Source organism: Brassica napus, chromosome A2 (assembly GCF_020379485.1).
Source record: "Brassica napus cultivar Da-Ae chromosome A2, Da-Ae, whole genome shotgun sequence".
In the NCBI taxonomy this organism is placed as follows: Eukaryota; Viridiplantae; Streptophyta; class Magnoliopsida; order Brassicales; family Brassicaceae; genus Brassica; species Brassica napus.
This window is the reverse complement of record NC_063435.1, coordinates 22,482,133-22,496,993: the sequence shown is the minus strand read 5'-3', so window position 1 is coordinate 22,496,993 and position 14,861 is coordinate 22,482,133. Positions and strand designations below refer to the sequence as shown.

The 14,861-nt window shown below is 35.3% G+C and overlaps 2 protein-coding genes across 3 annotated transcripts; both read right to left on the bottom strand.

Moving 5' to 3' along the window:
• Nucleotides 1–59: 59 nt before the first annotated feature.
• On the bottom strand, nt 60–1,606 carry LOC106413698. 2 transcript variants are annotated; one of them, XM_048758342.1, is made up of 6 exons: nt 1,463–1,606; nt 1,259–1,364; nt 1,072–1,170; nt 865–957; nt 662–784; nt 60–577 (listed from the first exon to the last, which is right to left on the bottom strand). In XM_048758342.1, exons 1-6 carry the CDS (start codon nt 1,481–1,483, stop codon nt 258–260), a joined length of 762 nt encoding a protein of 253 aa, XP_048614299.1. In that variant the 5' UTR covers nt 1,484–1,606; the 3' UTR covers nt 60–257. The 2 variants fall into 2 exon arrangements, with proteins under 2 accessions (XP_048614299.1, XP_048614294.1); XM_048758337.1 differs by having other exon boundaries at nt 662–787; nt 1,463–1,604.
• A 10,674-nt stretch (nt 1,607–12,280) lies between these two features.
• On the bottom strand, nt 12,281–14,693 carry LOC111209142. Its single transcript, XM_022708970.2, has 5 exons — nt 13,921–14,693; nt 13,729–13,834; nt 13,577–13,646; nt 13,379–13,455; nt 12,281–13,287 (listed from the first exon to the last, which is right to left on the bottom strand). The coding sequence occupies exons 1-5, from the start codon at nt 13,972–13,974 to the stop codon at nt 13,001–13,003; spliced, it is 594 nt and encodes a 197-aa protein (XP_022564691.2). The 5' UTR covers nt 13,975–14,693; the 3' UTR covers nt 12,281–13,000.
• Between the last annotated feature and the right edge of the window lie 168 nt (nt 14,694–14,861).

Below are 14,861 nucleotides of genomic sequence, written 5' to 3'. Positions count from 1 at the left end.
TATATGTTCTTTAACTTGTTACATGTTTATATCTCTTCTCAACAACACAAAAGCCTCGAGAGAACCCAACAAGTAAACTGAAAAAATTTGCTCCCCAATGTTTTTTAAAGTGCGTCTAGAATGACAATGAGAACATAAGCAATCATACCAACATGTATGTGTCCTCTGGTAATAGAAAACTATGCTAATGTAATAAGTAAGAACCGTCCATGCGATTATTGTGGCATTTGTAGATTCTGATCTTGCAGCTTCTCTGCTTATACATTGTCACATCCCTCATTCTTCTGCAGTTCCTCATCGTTACCTTCCTCTTTCTCCTGCAGTTCTTCACCGTTACCTTCCTCTTTCTGCTGCTGCTTCTCTGCTTCTTCGTTTTTACCTCTCTCTTTTGCCTCCTCAGCTCGCTGTCTCTTTAAGGATCCGGCAGCAGAAGGATGTGGTCCAAATCCATGTCCACCACCGGTCAGTAGTTTGACCACCTGCTCTGTATTACTCTGAATGTGACTTAAAGTATCCAGATGCTGTGTATTACTCTGAATCTGTCCCAAGGTATTCATAACCCGCTGCCAAAAGTCGTCTGCAATAAGACGCCAACACTAAATGTTTTAGATTCAGGAAAGGCACAATGAAAGAAACACGTTGAGAGTAGTAGTTTAATCACTGGGATAAGCATTAGCATTAGCAGCTCTGGAAGGTCTCGCTTGAGTTGGAGGAAAAACAGCATTAGCATAAGCAGCAGCTTCTTGTGGTGATGCAACAGGAACATTTAAATCAGGCAACAAAGCAGCTAACAGAAGCAAAGAGAATGTGTCAACAAACAGTTTTGAGTGAGAAACTCAAAGGACAAGGAACACGTTTAGTTACGGCGACAATAAGGAGGAGGAGATAGACGGTATTCTTTCTTAGTCCCACGCACTTTACGTCTCCTTGCGGAAGTTACCTCTGGTGGTGAAGAAGCTACGCAACAATCACAAGAGAATTAAGAAAAAAATAAACTCAGAAAAAAAAAGATTCTTAATCAAAAAAAGAAACTTGTGCGACAAGAAAAGATAAGGGTTTCTATTTGCGTACGTTTCGCAACGCGCTGAGGGATTCTTGCATTGCGCTCACGCATCCTTGCATTGTATGCTATGAATAAATCTGGATTCGTCCTTTCAAGATGATCCCAAACTAGACAAACAAATAGAGAATCTCGAATTTTATTGAAGGTTTTTGCATCTCAGACCTCATTTATTGATTCGGAGAGAAGAAATTTTACCTCTGTTGGTATCTTGAATTGGGATTACATACTCATTCTCTACAAATCTCATAGTTTCGTCCTTGGTCATGTTCTTTTCAATGCAGTCCTGGACGATGACACAATACTGAAACGGAGCAATGAAAGAAGAAAGAGTTTTGCTTTAATCAATCGTCGTAAAAGATTCATGAATCCTAAGAGATTCTCGGATCGATCAAATCTTACGTAATCGGGAAGACCATCCATTTTCTGAGACTTTCACCGAGCAAGAAGAAGGACTCGTGGCGTTCTTGGAGAAGAAATAGAGAGAGAGAGTCTGAGAAACAGAGAAGGAGAGCGCGAAACTAATTTGCTCGTATGATTGATTATTTATGGATCTATTAATATTAATTTTGGGCCTTTTTTATGTTCGGCTCATTTGTTCTTATTTGGCTGACACGTAATTGGTTCGCTAAACCTACCGTAACTAGCAAGAAAGTGACTTTTCAGTTTTCATCTTTGTCAAATTCAAATGGTGGAAACAGAAGTTGACTTAATGATCGCTACAATCAGATTTGCTTTTTGATTATATATCAGTTTGAGAAAATCATTGAAGCTTTGAAGAAAACAGGTAATGATGAAGATCTCATGCGTCGTATCTCTATGAATTGATTCGATATTTAAGATTTTAGAGCGAAATTAGTTTACTTGTTTGATTTACTATTGGGAAAATTTGCTAAATAACCAAATTCTCGTTAGAAATTATGGATATATCATTAATTTTAACATAATTAAACCCATAACAATTTATTCCAATTTTATCCGGTATTACCCTTTTATTTTTCAAGTTGCCAATAACAGAGAAAAGAATGATGACGTCGACGATTTAACATTGGGTCAAATGGGGTTAAATCGTCATGTAATGCTACCAACACTACATACTTGTTTACCACATAAATGCATCCAAATTTTCTATATCATATCACTGAGTAGAATAAGACTCCAAATCCACTCACAACTCCGAAATACTAAATTATACTCCAAACCTCGACCCCCTAAACACTAAAGCCTAAACCTTAATAAACCTCACCATTCCCTCTAAATGTTAAACCCTAAACCCTAATTATTGTAAACCCTAATCCAAATATAAACCCTAAATCCAATTATCAAAATCTGAAAATAGTACATAATATTATGTAATATTAAACTATACTATATAAATATGAATTATAGAATAGACTTAGACTTGTAAACTAGAAATTGGTAAATAATGAATTTAAAAAACAATCGATAGTGATAGCAGTATTGATCGTACATGTGTAGGTGATGAGTCGGAGTAATAAGAAGTATATATGTTTGTCAATATCAATGAAAAGTAGAGATGTAAGAATTATTCAATTTCTTGTGAATGGTACATAAATACAAGAACCGTCCCATACCATTTAGTTTGGTAATTTCCGTGTTCTATGACTTATCAATGAAAGAGTACTAATATACAACCATTAAATATAATATAACATGAAAATATCTTATTATTTATTAATGCACACAACAAAAAAGAGAAATTTTGAAATTGAAAATCACAATAGATTGTTAATTTTCACAAAAATAGTATAGAAATGCAAGAGTGAGAGATGACTATACTGAAATAGTATAGTAACCTTAAATAAATAATTGCACTAAAGAACACATACTACACTATAACTTCTCTCACCGCATATAGTATAGCCGGCGAGTTCATTTTCTACACATCTTCATCTTTTTCAGACATGGCCATACACGCATTCACTGGTCCGGAGTAATTATTATTCACCATACCATCGCAATGCGACATACCATGACAGTTTTAAATAAATAACAATGAGAAAAATTCAAGATCGACAAAATTAAATGAACTCAAAAAAGAAATTGCGATGTCACCTCGTTCTCTTCGGTGCTATCTTCTCCTCCAAACTCAATTTCGCAAGCCCAAAATCTCTGCTCCTCCCTCGCCTTGAGACAATGAATATATGAAGAAGAAACATAGATTTGATAAGAAGAGGAAGAAGAAGAGAAACTGAGAAAGAGATGTGCATCAATGGCAACCATAATTTATTTAATATTTATTTTAATATATAATTCTCAGCCGGTTACATAGGTCGAATTGAGGGGTAATATAGCATTATTACATAAAATACATGTATTGTAGATGAAAGTTAAGGATTTTTAACTATCAAAGGAATTATAATTTTTTTTTGATAGCTATAGGATGCAATTTTGTTTTATTATTTATGTACCTCTTTTAATCTATTATATAATAGGAGAGTTTCTCTCCTCCTGATGCGACACGTCAGCGGTATGTGGGTCCCACTTTTTAAAAGTGTGAAAAATATCAAATATGTGGTTCGAACCCGGGTTATTGAGATATAAGCACCCACAACTATACCATTGCACTAAAGGATACTTTGTACATTGATTATCGAAACTAATATATATTATAAAGGTCGGAAACTAATATAATATTGTGGACCCCATCTCTTTTTTTTTAATTGATGGATAACGAATGGACTTCGACAAAAAGTGGGTTTTGGGCTTATTGATTTTCTGTTTATTAGGCTTTGTATCTGCCCAAAGTGGTGATACGGACAAAGCTAAGAAGATTAGGGAAGCCGCCATCTTCACCATCTCCTTCGTCGCTTGCGATTCTCCTTCCGGCAATCAGCTATTATGGTCGATCTTTAAGACTCTATGCATATTTTGCGCCTACCAAACGTTTAGTTTCTCCTCTAACGCCTTCAGAGCTCTCATATATATAGAATCCCTCGAGGTAAAAGCTCCATCTTGTCTCGAACTTTTCTTACTCAGTTTTCCGATCACTTTACTTTCTTACATCCGTCATGAAAATGACTTATCCAGCTGCTCCAGCCGCTTCAGCCACCGTTCCCTACTCCACCTTCAACTCTCTCCGCCTTGGAAGGTCCACTCAGTCCATTGTTGGTTGGCTCATCCGATTCTAGGATTCCAGGAACATTAACAAGAATGGAGAGTTTATGGGCATCACCATTCTCCTCCTTGATGAACAAGTGATGATTGTTTCTAACTTATTTTTTATCACTTTAACTCTGCTTTGCTTATTCTTTGTTCATATATGAAACATGTCTTCATCTTTTTGTTTTGGTTTTGTCTATGGTTTTTTTATGAACAACTAATGATTTTTCTCTGTTTTTCTTACATGATTCTGTGATCTACGGTTTCATCCCTGCAATCTCCAAACAAAATAGGAAAACTGAATGAATTATGTTTTTAGCAACCAAATCTAAAAAAATAAAAGACATCTTACTTAACAAATTAAAACCTTTTCTTTTGCATATTCTGACGACGACGAAGCACCCGAGGACCAACGACAATGGAATGATGCAGACGAAGCCTAACTGATGTAAGTAAACTCCTCTTCAATAATGCATCACACTATTATCGCTCCCCAATCTCACAAACTTAAGCTCTAATCATGCCAGGGATCCCACATGTGATACTGTCCCGACGACGGAGAAAAAAAAAGAAAGATAACCTAACGTTTTTTTTATTTTCAGTTTTTAAGTTCAAATCATGTTTTAGACATAGAGCCCAACATAATTTGAGCCAAACATTTTAAACCCACAATTACTTTTTTCATAATGTAAAAACGTCAACCTTCGTTTATGTTTTGTTAAACTATTTTAATCTTTATGTTTTGTTAAACTATTTCACACAGGGGGCAGATCTCCTTAGAAGGGGAGCCACTCGCCACGATGCTTCCAGTTTCACCATTCTTGAAACTCTTATGAACCACAAAGCCAATATAAGAGTTCTGTTTCAATCCAACGGCTGGATTTTGTCACAGACCACCACTAAGCCTGAAGAAGGAAAAGAAGTGGAGTGATGCGTTTTGGAAGATGGTTACTTGGAGTTTACAAGATGAAGATGGAACCCGTGACGAGGAAGACGAGGATAAGTGTTACTTGGAATATCCTAACGTTGAGGATGTAGACAATGTGTGATCTTAGCGATGAAGATTAGGGTAGCTTTAATATATGCTACTACGGTCCTTGAGCTCCCTAAAAAGTACTAGCAAACAATATGTATTTTGAAAAAATAAAATAATTTTGTAATGCAAGTAGTTTGAAACTTTGAGTATTTATTCAAACAACGGATATATACAGAGTTGATAACTTGATATGGACCCCCAAATAAGTTGGTGCTGCACTGTCACAATATCTGTCTTTTTAATTTCATATACCTGACGTAAGCTTCATCATCTTCTTTTCTTTCCCTTTCCGTTGTTCCACACTCTCTGTTTCATGTTTAGTTTTTTTTTACATTCTCTATATTTTACCTTAATTATATTTTTTGAATTTTCCTTCCGTTTTGGGAGATGTCTCTAACTTGAGTTAATCGTCAGAAGCTAAGATCAATTTTGTTGTCTTACTTTCGATAAATTTTATTCTTTAATTTGCACAAATCTTAAACAACACCGACATCCCGTAAATCATACCGTCCCACCGATATTCAAAGTAACCAGCCCCGCGCTTGCGCGGGGTCTCAGCACCTAGTATTAAGAGCTAATGAGTTAGAAAATAAAATGAATCCGTAAATTACCAAATAGAGAAAAACAGTAAACAAAATAGGAATGAGAAACGTAGGCATTGAAAGGTTTTGTCAGATGGGTAATGATTTTGTTTTTTTTTTATGACAAAATGCAATTATATTACTCATGCTTGAAGTGGTCTGAGTAACTAAAACGTAATAGAATAACTAACAAAAAAAATGTTCATATAAAAGACTCTTGCTATCCTATCTAAATGATCTGCAATTTTATTTTGGACCTGTTTGTTTCTCTATCTGGATGAGTCATCTGGATGAAAATGAGAGTTTTGTTTTTTTAGGCACTAAAAGTACAACTCATTCAGATGGATGATCCGGATGACTTTTGAAAATTTAGGCTTAATTTTAAAGTCCATTCAGCTGAACCAATTTGGATCATTTGAATGGAGATGGTTCATTCAAAATAGTATGATGTCTATTATACCCCTAATAAAATTCACAAATTACAAACATAAACATAATATTATTTTTGTCACACACGAAAACCAATGTTTTTAAATCCGATCCTAACACTGAACCGGACAGCTTACCGGGTTGCTGGGTCACTAGGTCGACTATGGGTGAACCGTGGGTTAATAAATAAATTAATTTTATTATATAATAATATATCAGCTATGCAAATAAAAATATAGAAACTAAAGTTTAATATTTTCTATTTTTTAAACATAAAATAATAGTTTGGATATGTATATATTTTATGTTTAAAAACATTTAGAAAATACTTAACTTTGGTTTTTATATTTTTATTTTTATTTGACATACAAAATATCAAAAAAATAGTTTAGACTATTTAAAATTTTCTCTAACAAGATAAGAGTTATGGCATCTAAAATAAATCAAAACATAAAATTTATAAATATTTATATATTTAAATGTCTAATGTGAATAATAAATTAAACTACAAATACAAAGTAAACCAAAAGTAAAATATCATTATAATAAATTATCGATAACGGAAATAAACTAACACCAAATAACATCAACTAATTTTGGTTCTCTTTACCATCGTTCACTTTATTTTCTTTAGGTGACATAGTGAAATCTTCATCAAAATAAAAAAAATCACAAATATAAAACTGAAAAAAAGAAAACATAACTTTTTTTTTGTCAGTACTTAACTTCTTAATTGGAAATTTAGAATATCAAACAAAACTAAAAACTAAAAAAAGAAGTAAAAGTTATTTATTGGTTCGACCGATGGTTCAACCGGTACCGGATTCTGGGTTCTACCGGGTTTTTGCGGTTTTTTGCGAGTTTCAAAATATTGGATTTTTCACAAAACCCAAAGATTTTTTCTGGGTCACCGGGTTTACCGGTTCAACCGCGGGTCCGAGTCGGGTTTCAAAACACTGACGAAAACTGACAAAAGTACAAAAACACGTTTTCCGCGAAAACCTAAAAACTATTTTTTCCCGCCAAAACCCCAAAAACGTATTCCCCCCCCCCCCCCCCCTCAAATTGCAAAAACGTGTTTTTCCATCAAAATTGCAAAAACGTGTTTTCCCGCAAAACCGAAAACACGTTTTCGTGCCAAAATCACAAAAAAAAACATATTTTCATGCCAACACCCTAAAACACATTTTTTCGCCAAAACACAAAAACACGTTTTCCCGCCAAAGTCGCAAAAACGTGTTTTCCCGCCAAAATTGCAAAAAACGTGTTTTTCCACCAAAACCAAAAAACGTGTTTTCTCGCTTAAACCGAAAAATCTCATTTCCCGCCAAAACCGAAAATCTCGTTTTCTCGCCAAAACCAAAAAATCTCATTTTCCCGCGAAAACCGCCAAAATGTGTTCCCGCCAAAAACACAAAAAACACGTTTTCCAGCCAAAACCGCAAAACACGTTTTCCCGCCAAAACCGCAAAAACGCGTTTTTCCGCCAAATCCGTAAAACGCATTTTCCCACCAAAACCGCAAAAACGCGTTTTCCCGCCAAAACCGCAAAAACTCGTTTTCCTGCCAAAATCGCAAAACGCGTTTTCCCGCCAAAATTGCAAAACGCGTTTTCCCGCCAATAACAAAAGAACTCGTTGTCTCGCCAAAACCGAAAAATGGGTTTTCCCGCCAAAAACGTGTCTTCCCGCCAAAATCGTAAAAACATGTTTTCTCGCCAAAACCGAAAAATTGTATTTTCCCGCCAATATCGAAAACTCTTGTTTTCTCACCAGAACCGAAAAATCTTGTTTTTCCGCCAAAACCGAAAAATGTGTTTTCTCGCTAAAACCGAAAAATCTTGTTTTCCCGCCAAAACCGCAAAAAGAAAACTCGTTAATTTTGAAATAATTCTAATGTAAATATATTAAACTAAATAATTAAATATAATATAGTTAAAATTAATATCAAACGTATGATTATATCAACACAAGGGTATTTCGGTAATTTGTTTACTAAACTCATTTGAATGGAAATGAAAATAAAGAAACAAACATAAGATCCATTTAGAAGATTCATTTAGATGAGCTATGTGGATGGACAAACAAACAATCATAAAAATCTTAATGGATCATCTGAATAGTCATACAAATGAATAATTTGGATGGAGATGACAAATGGTGAAACAAACAGCCCATTTGTCCCCTATAGATATAAGTGATCTTGAAATCTTGTTGCCTGTCCTTGAGACCTTTAATGTCTTTCAATTCCGTCGAAAATCTTGGCCATGATTCAAGGTTCTCTACCATTGCTATTACGTATCTGCAATTCACAACAAAGCGTTGACACGTCGAATGATGCAACATGCTCTTCATAGTCCATCGAAGCGCTTTTAATTCCGTATGCAATGAAAATTCTCTTTGTCTTATATTTATTGTATCCAGGAGCTGTGTCTATCTATCACCATCAATCCATGTCCATCCACATCCACTGTGTAGAGAAGTTGAGGCCCAAGAACCATCTACCAAGCAAATACTCTCCAAGCGTTAGACTTAAGGCAGTATCACATGTTGAAGATGTAAATTTGTAGTTAAAGCATTAGCCGAGAACCATGTTTGACATTCTTCTTCAGCATAACTTATCAACTCTGTTAATTCTTCTAAATAGCTTATCATTCCTCATTTTTCAGAGATACCAAATTATCCATGGATATGAATTTCTATCTATTTTTGGATCCTTGATACTACTCTTTCGCCACAAAAGATTATTTATATTAGTATATATGATGGAATCGGGGAAAATATAGGATGAGACAGACTTGTGCTAGAGTCCATGCTTGAAGTGCCGGTAGGCATTCAAAAATCGTGTGAGTTACAGACTCATCTGGTTTTCCACATTGCGGACACATGTTATCACTATTGCATATGACGAGTGTTAAATTCCTCGTGACAACAATATAACCCATGATTAATTGCTGCATAAGATGATGTATTTTCTGAGGAATATTTATCGTCCAGACAAAGACCTGTAGTTTTGTAATGCTTGGCTCAGTATAATGGTTTCGTGTAGATATCGAGAATGGATATAAATATAGTAACATTGTGGTGTAACGTTTTCTCGGGACCATGTTCATTTTTATATTCAAACGGCCAAAGCTACATCTTAATCTAAATATTTAGATGTTGTTTGTTCGGATACTACTGAATCAATATTTAGATATAGTATCTAGATGTAATCCAATATATTTGAAATGCTAAAAATATAGAGTTCCATGCTATATTTGTATCATAAAATTAAAAAAAATTAATACAAATATAAAATTAACTAGATTAATTATAAATATTATTATATAATATTTTAATAAAAAAACAAGTTTTTCAACAAAAACCCAAAACTGAAAGTTTTATTTTTCTTGCTGAAACTGGAAAATCAGGCCTTTTCACCAAAACCACCAAATCTAGGTTTCTGCTAAAACCAAAAAATTGAATTTTCTCGCATAAACCAAAATTCAAGTTTTCTTGACGAAACAAAAATTTTGAATTTTCTACCGAAATCTGAAAATTAAGTTTTTTCGCCAAAATTTGAAAATAGAGTTTTCCACTAATATTGGAAAATCATTTTTTTTTTTGCAAAAAATCGCAAGATTGAATTTTTTTTTTGCCAAAACCAATTTGTGTTTTCTCGCCAAACCGAAAAATTAAAATTTTGGCCAAAACCGCAAAATGTAGTTTCTCATCAAAAGTGAAAATCGAGCTTTCTTACCGAAACTTCAAAATCAAGTTTTTTCGTCGAAACATCAAAATTTATTTTTTCGCCAAAATTGGAAAATCAAGTTTTCCCACATAAACTTTAAATTTACCTTTTCCTAGCGAAACCAAAAAATCTCGTTTTCCGCCGAAAATGAAAAAAACAATTTTGTTTCCATTACACGAAAAATATGTTTTTCCACCACAACCGCAAAATTGTATATTTCTCGCCTTAATAAAAATGAGTTTTTGTTAAAACCTGCATTTACGTTTTCCCCGCCAAATTAAAAAAAAAATCGAGCTGTCTTGCTGGAACCAAAAAATGGAGTTTTTGGGTAGAATATCGTTTGTAGTTGATGGTAGTCAGGATGAACTTGGAAACAAGCTTATGTATATAAGATTAGCAACCTTCATTTTCCGGAAATAGTTAGAATTTCTTGAAATACTAAGCATAAATGATATATATTCTATTATTTGCGAATTGATTTTTAGCATTCAAGTTCTCACGTTAAAAGTTAAAGCGGCTAAAGTCTATGTTACCCTTAATGAATAATATATATAAATTACCCATAAAATAAAAGCAAATTTTATTTTTTTTGATTAGATAAGTGATTAAAATTAATAATAAGAAGAATTATCAAAAATATATTTTAATATAAAATATAATTCCCATATATATTTTGTTGTTATCTGAAAAAACTTTTAATAAAAAGTTAGAAAATTTGAAGACACAAAACACATAAATAAATATTAATAAGTAAAATTCTTAATTTCATATAATTGAAAAGAGAATATTGAATGATTTTTAAGATTTATTTCTATTAGTGAGTATATGTACAAAAATATTTTTAAAAAAACTATAATACATAAGAATTGTAATAGTTAATCATTAGTCTTTTAATTAGTAATGCATGTATTAATAAGTAATTTTAAAATATTTTTGTCCGCATGCGCGGACAAAACACCTAGTTATTTACTAAACACAAGAATATAATAAAAGACTTTGTCAACAGAAGGACCATTGCTACTAACAAAAAAAAATGATAGGAGGAAATATTTAACGATGAAGAAATGGTTGTCTCACACGGTGCTACCCCTGGAGGCTCTGTCGATAACAACAACAAAAATGTAACATCTCGATTTTTGGTACATGTGAAAAGATTTAAAGAATTGATTTAGCTACTTATGTCACCAAAGTTGACTTACTTTTTCCGTCATACATCTGTTAAGAACTCCAGAGTTAAGCGTATTTGGGCTGGAGTAGTAAAAGGATGGGTGACCTATCAGCAAGTGATTCGCGATAGCATAAGAATGAGGCCAAAGCACGGAAAAGATCATGGGTGATTGCAGAGTTAGTAAACAAGATTTTCGGGCTTTGAAAAATTAACACACCAACCGTTAGAACGGGATAGGGACCACAGGCCGAGTAAGCGGGGGTGGGTGGCCTATTAGCCGTGGGCGGTCGAAGCGTTAGTGGTATCAGAGCTTGTTAGCCATCTCGGTTCTGATCCAAGAGGTGTTTTGAGACCTGTCATGGGGTGCAACGAGGACGTTGCGTTCTTTAAGAGGGAGTGAATTGTAACATCTTGAGTTGTGATATATGGAAAGGCTTAAGAGAATTGATTTGGATACTTATATATCAAAGTTGACTTACATTTTTCGTCATACATCCGTTTAGAACTTCAGAGTTAAGCGTGCTTGGGATGGAGTAGTGAAAGGATGGGTTATCTATCGGGAAGTGATATGCGATACCGTGCGAGTGAGGCCAAAGCACGGGGGAAAGGTCGGGTGGTGATTGCAGGACTGGTAAATAAGAATTTTTGGGCCTTGGAAAAATTAACGGACCGACCGTTGGAACGAGATGAGGCCCACGGGTCGAGAGAGCGGGCATGGGTGGCCCATTAGCCGTGGCCGGTCAGGCTTTATAAGTTGTAACATCCCGAGTTGTGATATATGTAAAGGCTTAAGAGAATTGATTTGGTTACATATGTTACCAAAGATTACATACATTTTTCGTCACACATCCGTTTAGAACTCTAGAGTTTAGTGTTCTTGAGCTGGAGTAGTGAAAGGATGAGTTCTCTATGGGGAAGTGATTCGCGATACCGTGCGAGTGATGCCAAACTACGGGGAAAGGTCGGGTGGTGATTGTAGGTAAACAAGACTTTCGGGCCTTGAAAAAATTAACGGACCGACCGTTGGAGTGGAATTGGGCTTATGGGCCGAGAGAGCAGGCATGGGTGGTCCATTACCTGTGGACGGTCGGCGCGTTACAAGTGGTATCAGAGCTGGTTAGTCATCTCGGTTATGACCCAAGAGGTGTCTTAGGACATGTCATGGTGCGCAACGGGGACTTTGCGGTTTGTGAGTGGAGGTGAATTGCAACATCCCGATTTTTGGTATATGTGGAAATGCCTAAATAAATTGATTTGGCTACCTATGTCACCAAAGTTGACTTACCTTTTCCGTCGCACATCCGTTTAGAACTCCATAGTTAAGCATGTTTAGGTTGGAGTAATGAAAGGATGGTTGAACTATTGGAAAGTGATTCGCGATAGCGTGTGAGTGAGACCAAAGCACGGGGAAAAGTCATGTGGTGATTGCAGGGTTAGTAAACAAGACTTTCGGCCTTTGGAAAATTAATACACTGACCGTTGGAACGGGATGGGACTCACAGACCGAGTGAGCGGGTGTGGGTAACCCATTAACCTTGGGCAGTCAGAGCATTACAGAAATCTGGAAGAAACTCCTGCGAAAAAGAAGTCCTAGCTGAACAAGTTCCTCAGCCTTATGCTTTCTTCTCATTACATCATTCTTTTTTTATTTCTGCATTTCTCTTTTGGTTTTCTTGTTATATGAATAAGCATCACAAACAATTGTGCCTAGCCAGAAATAAGATAAATTTCTCCTCAATGTTTCTCTATAACAGCGTAGCTAGTAGTATTGTATAAAAATGACAATAAAAAAATTCGCAACTCTCTCTCTCAATCATGGATGTCGAGACTGTCCATGAGTTTATTGTGGAAGTTGCAGCTTCTCTCTTTCTTCATTGTGGCCTCTCTTTCTCGTGCAGTTTCTCTGGTTTTTCTTCATCACCTTCCTCGTTCTCATGCAGCTTCGCTGCTGCTTCACTGTTACATCTCTCTTCTGCCTCTTCAGCTCGCTGCCTCTTGGAGGAATCCGCAGCCGAAGGATGTGGTCCAAATACATGTCCATCGGTCAGTAGTTTGACGACCTGCTCTGTATTACTCTGAATGTGACCCAAAGTATCCAAATGCTGTGTATTACTCTGAATCTGGCCCAAGGTATTCATAAACCGCTGCCAAAAGTCGTCTGCAAAGAGAAACAAACACACAATGTTTAAGCTTCAGGAAAGGTACAATGAAGAAACAGAGAGGAAAGTTTAGAATAGTAGTTTAATTACTCGGATAAGCTGGCTGCTGAGAGGCTTGAAGGCTTTGGTTCTCTAGAACATTAGCATAAGCAGCAGATTCTTGGGCACTTGTGATGGAGCAAAGACAATCAATGTAAAAAAAACACAAGGTTTGAGATTCAGCAAAGCACAGAGGAGGAAGTTGAAACTTGTATGACAAGAAAAGATATGTGTGTTCTATTTGCGTACGTTGTGCATTGCGCAAACGGATCATTGCATAGTATGCTATCTGGATTCGTCCTTTCAAGATGATTCCAAACTAGAAAAGTGTATATAAAGATTTGAATTATTAAAGATTTTTCCTCGGGCCATTAATGGTTCGGTGAGAAGGAGTTGTTTACCTCTGTTGGTATATTCATGTGGGATTAGATATTTATCCCATAGATGTCTCACAGTTTCATCCTTGCTCATGTTGTCTTCAATGCATTCCTCAACTATGTCATAAAACTGAAACAGAGAAAAGAGAGAATAAAGAGATTTGTTGTAGTCAATTGTGGGAAAGGATTCTTGAACCCTAAGAAATCAAATCTTACTTGTGCATGGATTTTCTCGGTTTTAGAACCGCCAGGAAAAGGAAGACCTGCCATTTTCTGAAACTTTCACAGGTCTGGAAATCTCTCTAAGATATCTATATTGGCGTTCTTGGAGAAGAGAAAGAGATAGAAGTTATCTAAGTTTATAGATATCACATATCTTAGGGTACATATGTTTCTTGTTGTTATCTCTACAATATATTCCTAGAATATCTCCTCTCTAAATTCTTCTGTTATTATGTATATAAAGCCTTGTAACGTACTTGGTTAAGATGAAAGAAATACATTATCATTTTTTGGTTAAGATAAAAACTGGTTACCACAGTCTTAGGGCATTAGGGCACTCACACCATATAAAAAATAGTTACCATCTAATTCCCTTTTTATAAGGTATGATTGCCCTATGCCCTAAGACTATGGTAACCATTTTTTTTCAAACATAAGGTTTCTATTTCTCTTTGCGATGGCAAACAAACAACTGATATCACCATCAATCCCAAGATGCTGTGGTGAACATGGCCGGAGTAACCAAACTCTCCTCGACGAATTACCTAACTTTGAGCATTCAAGTCAAAAGTCTTCTTATAGGTTATGATCTCCTAAAATTCATCGACTCCAACCAGCGTCATCAACAATCTTCTTAAACAAGTTAAAGGCTAATGTAATTTAGCCAATTCGACTGATTATGATCTGAAATGATATGTTTACTAGGGGAGGCTTCTACAGATTCCAGCTTAGTTCCTTACTCTGCAGCTGAATATATGAGATACGGAAAATGGTTTTGGTTATATTATTGACATTTTGTTGATCATTTGAGCATTAAGTTATAAGTTCAAAGCTTTGGGGGCTATGTAGATACAACAGCAACAACAACAATCTGAGAAATGGAATAAGCTCAACAAGTCCCTAAACCTTTTTGGATTTCTGCACTTCTTAAGCGA

Coding starts and splice junctions, on each gene's coding strand:
- LOC106413698 (XM_048758337.1), bottom strand. CDS start 1,483: ATGGATGGTCTTCCCGATTAC. Junction 1,365..1,462: donor TGGATGGTCTTCCCGATTAC/GTAAGATTTGAT, acceptor GCTCCGTTTCAG/TATTGTGTCATCGTCCAGGA. Junction 1,171..1,258: donor AATTCAAGATACCAACAGAG/GTAAAATTTCTT, acceptor TTGTTTGTCTAG/TTTGGGATCATCTTGAAAGG.
- LOC111209142 (XM_022708970.2), bottom strand. CDS start 13,974: ATGGCAGGTCTTCCTTTTCCTGGCGGTTCTAAAACCGAGAAAATCCAT. Junction 13,835..13,920: donor CCGAGAAAATCCATGCACAA/GTAAGATTTGAT, acceptor TCTCTGTTTCAG/TTTTATGACATAGTTGAGGA. Junction 13,647..13,728: donor ACATGAATATACCAACAGAG/GTAAACAACTCC, acceptor ACACTTTTCTAG/TTTGGAATCATCTTGAAAGG.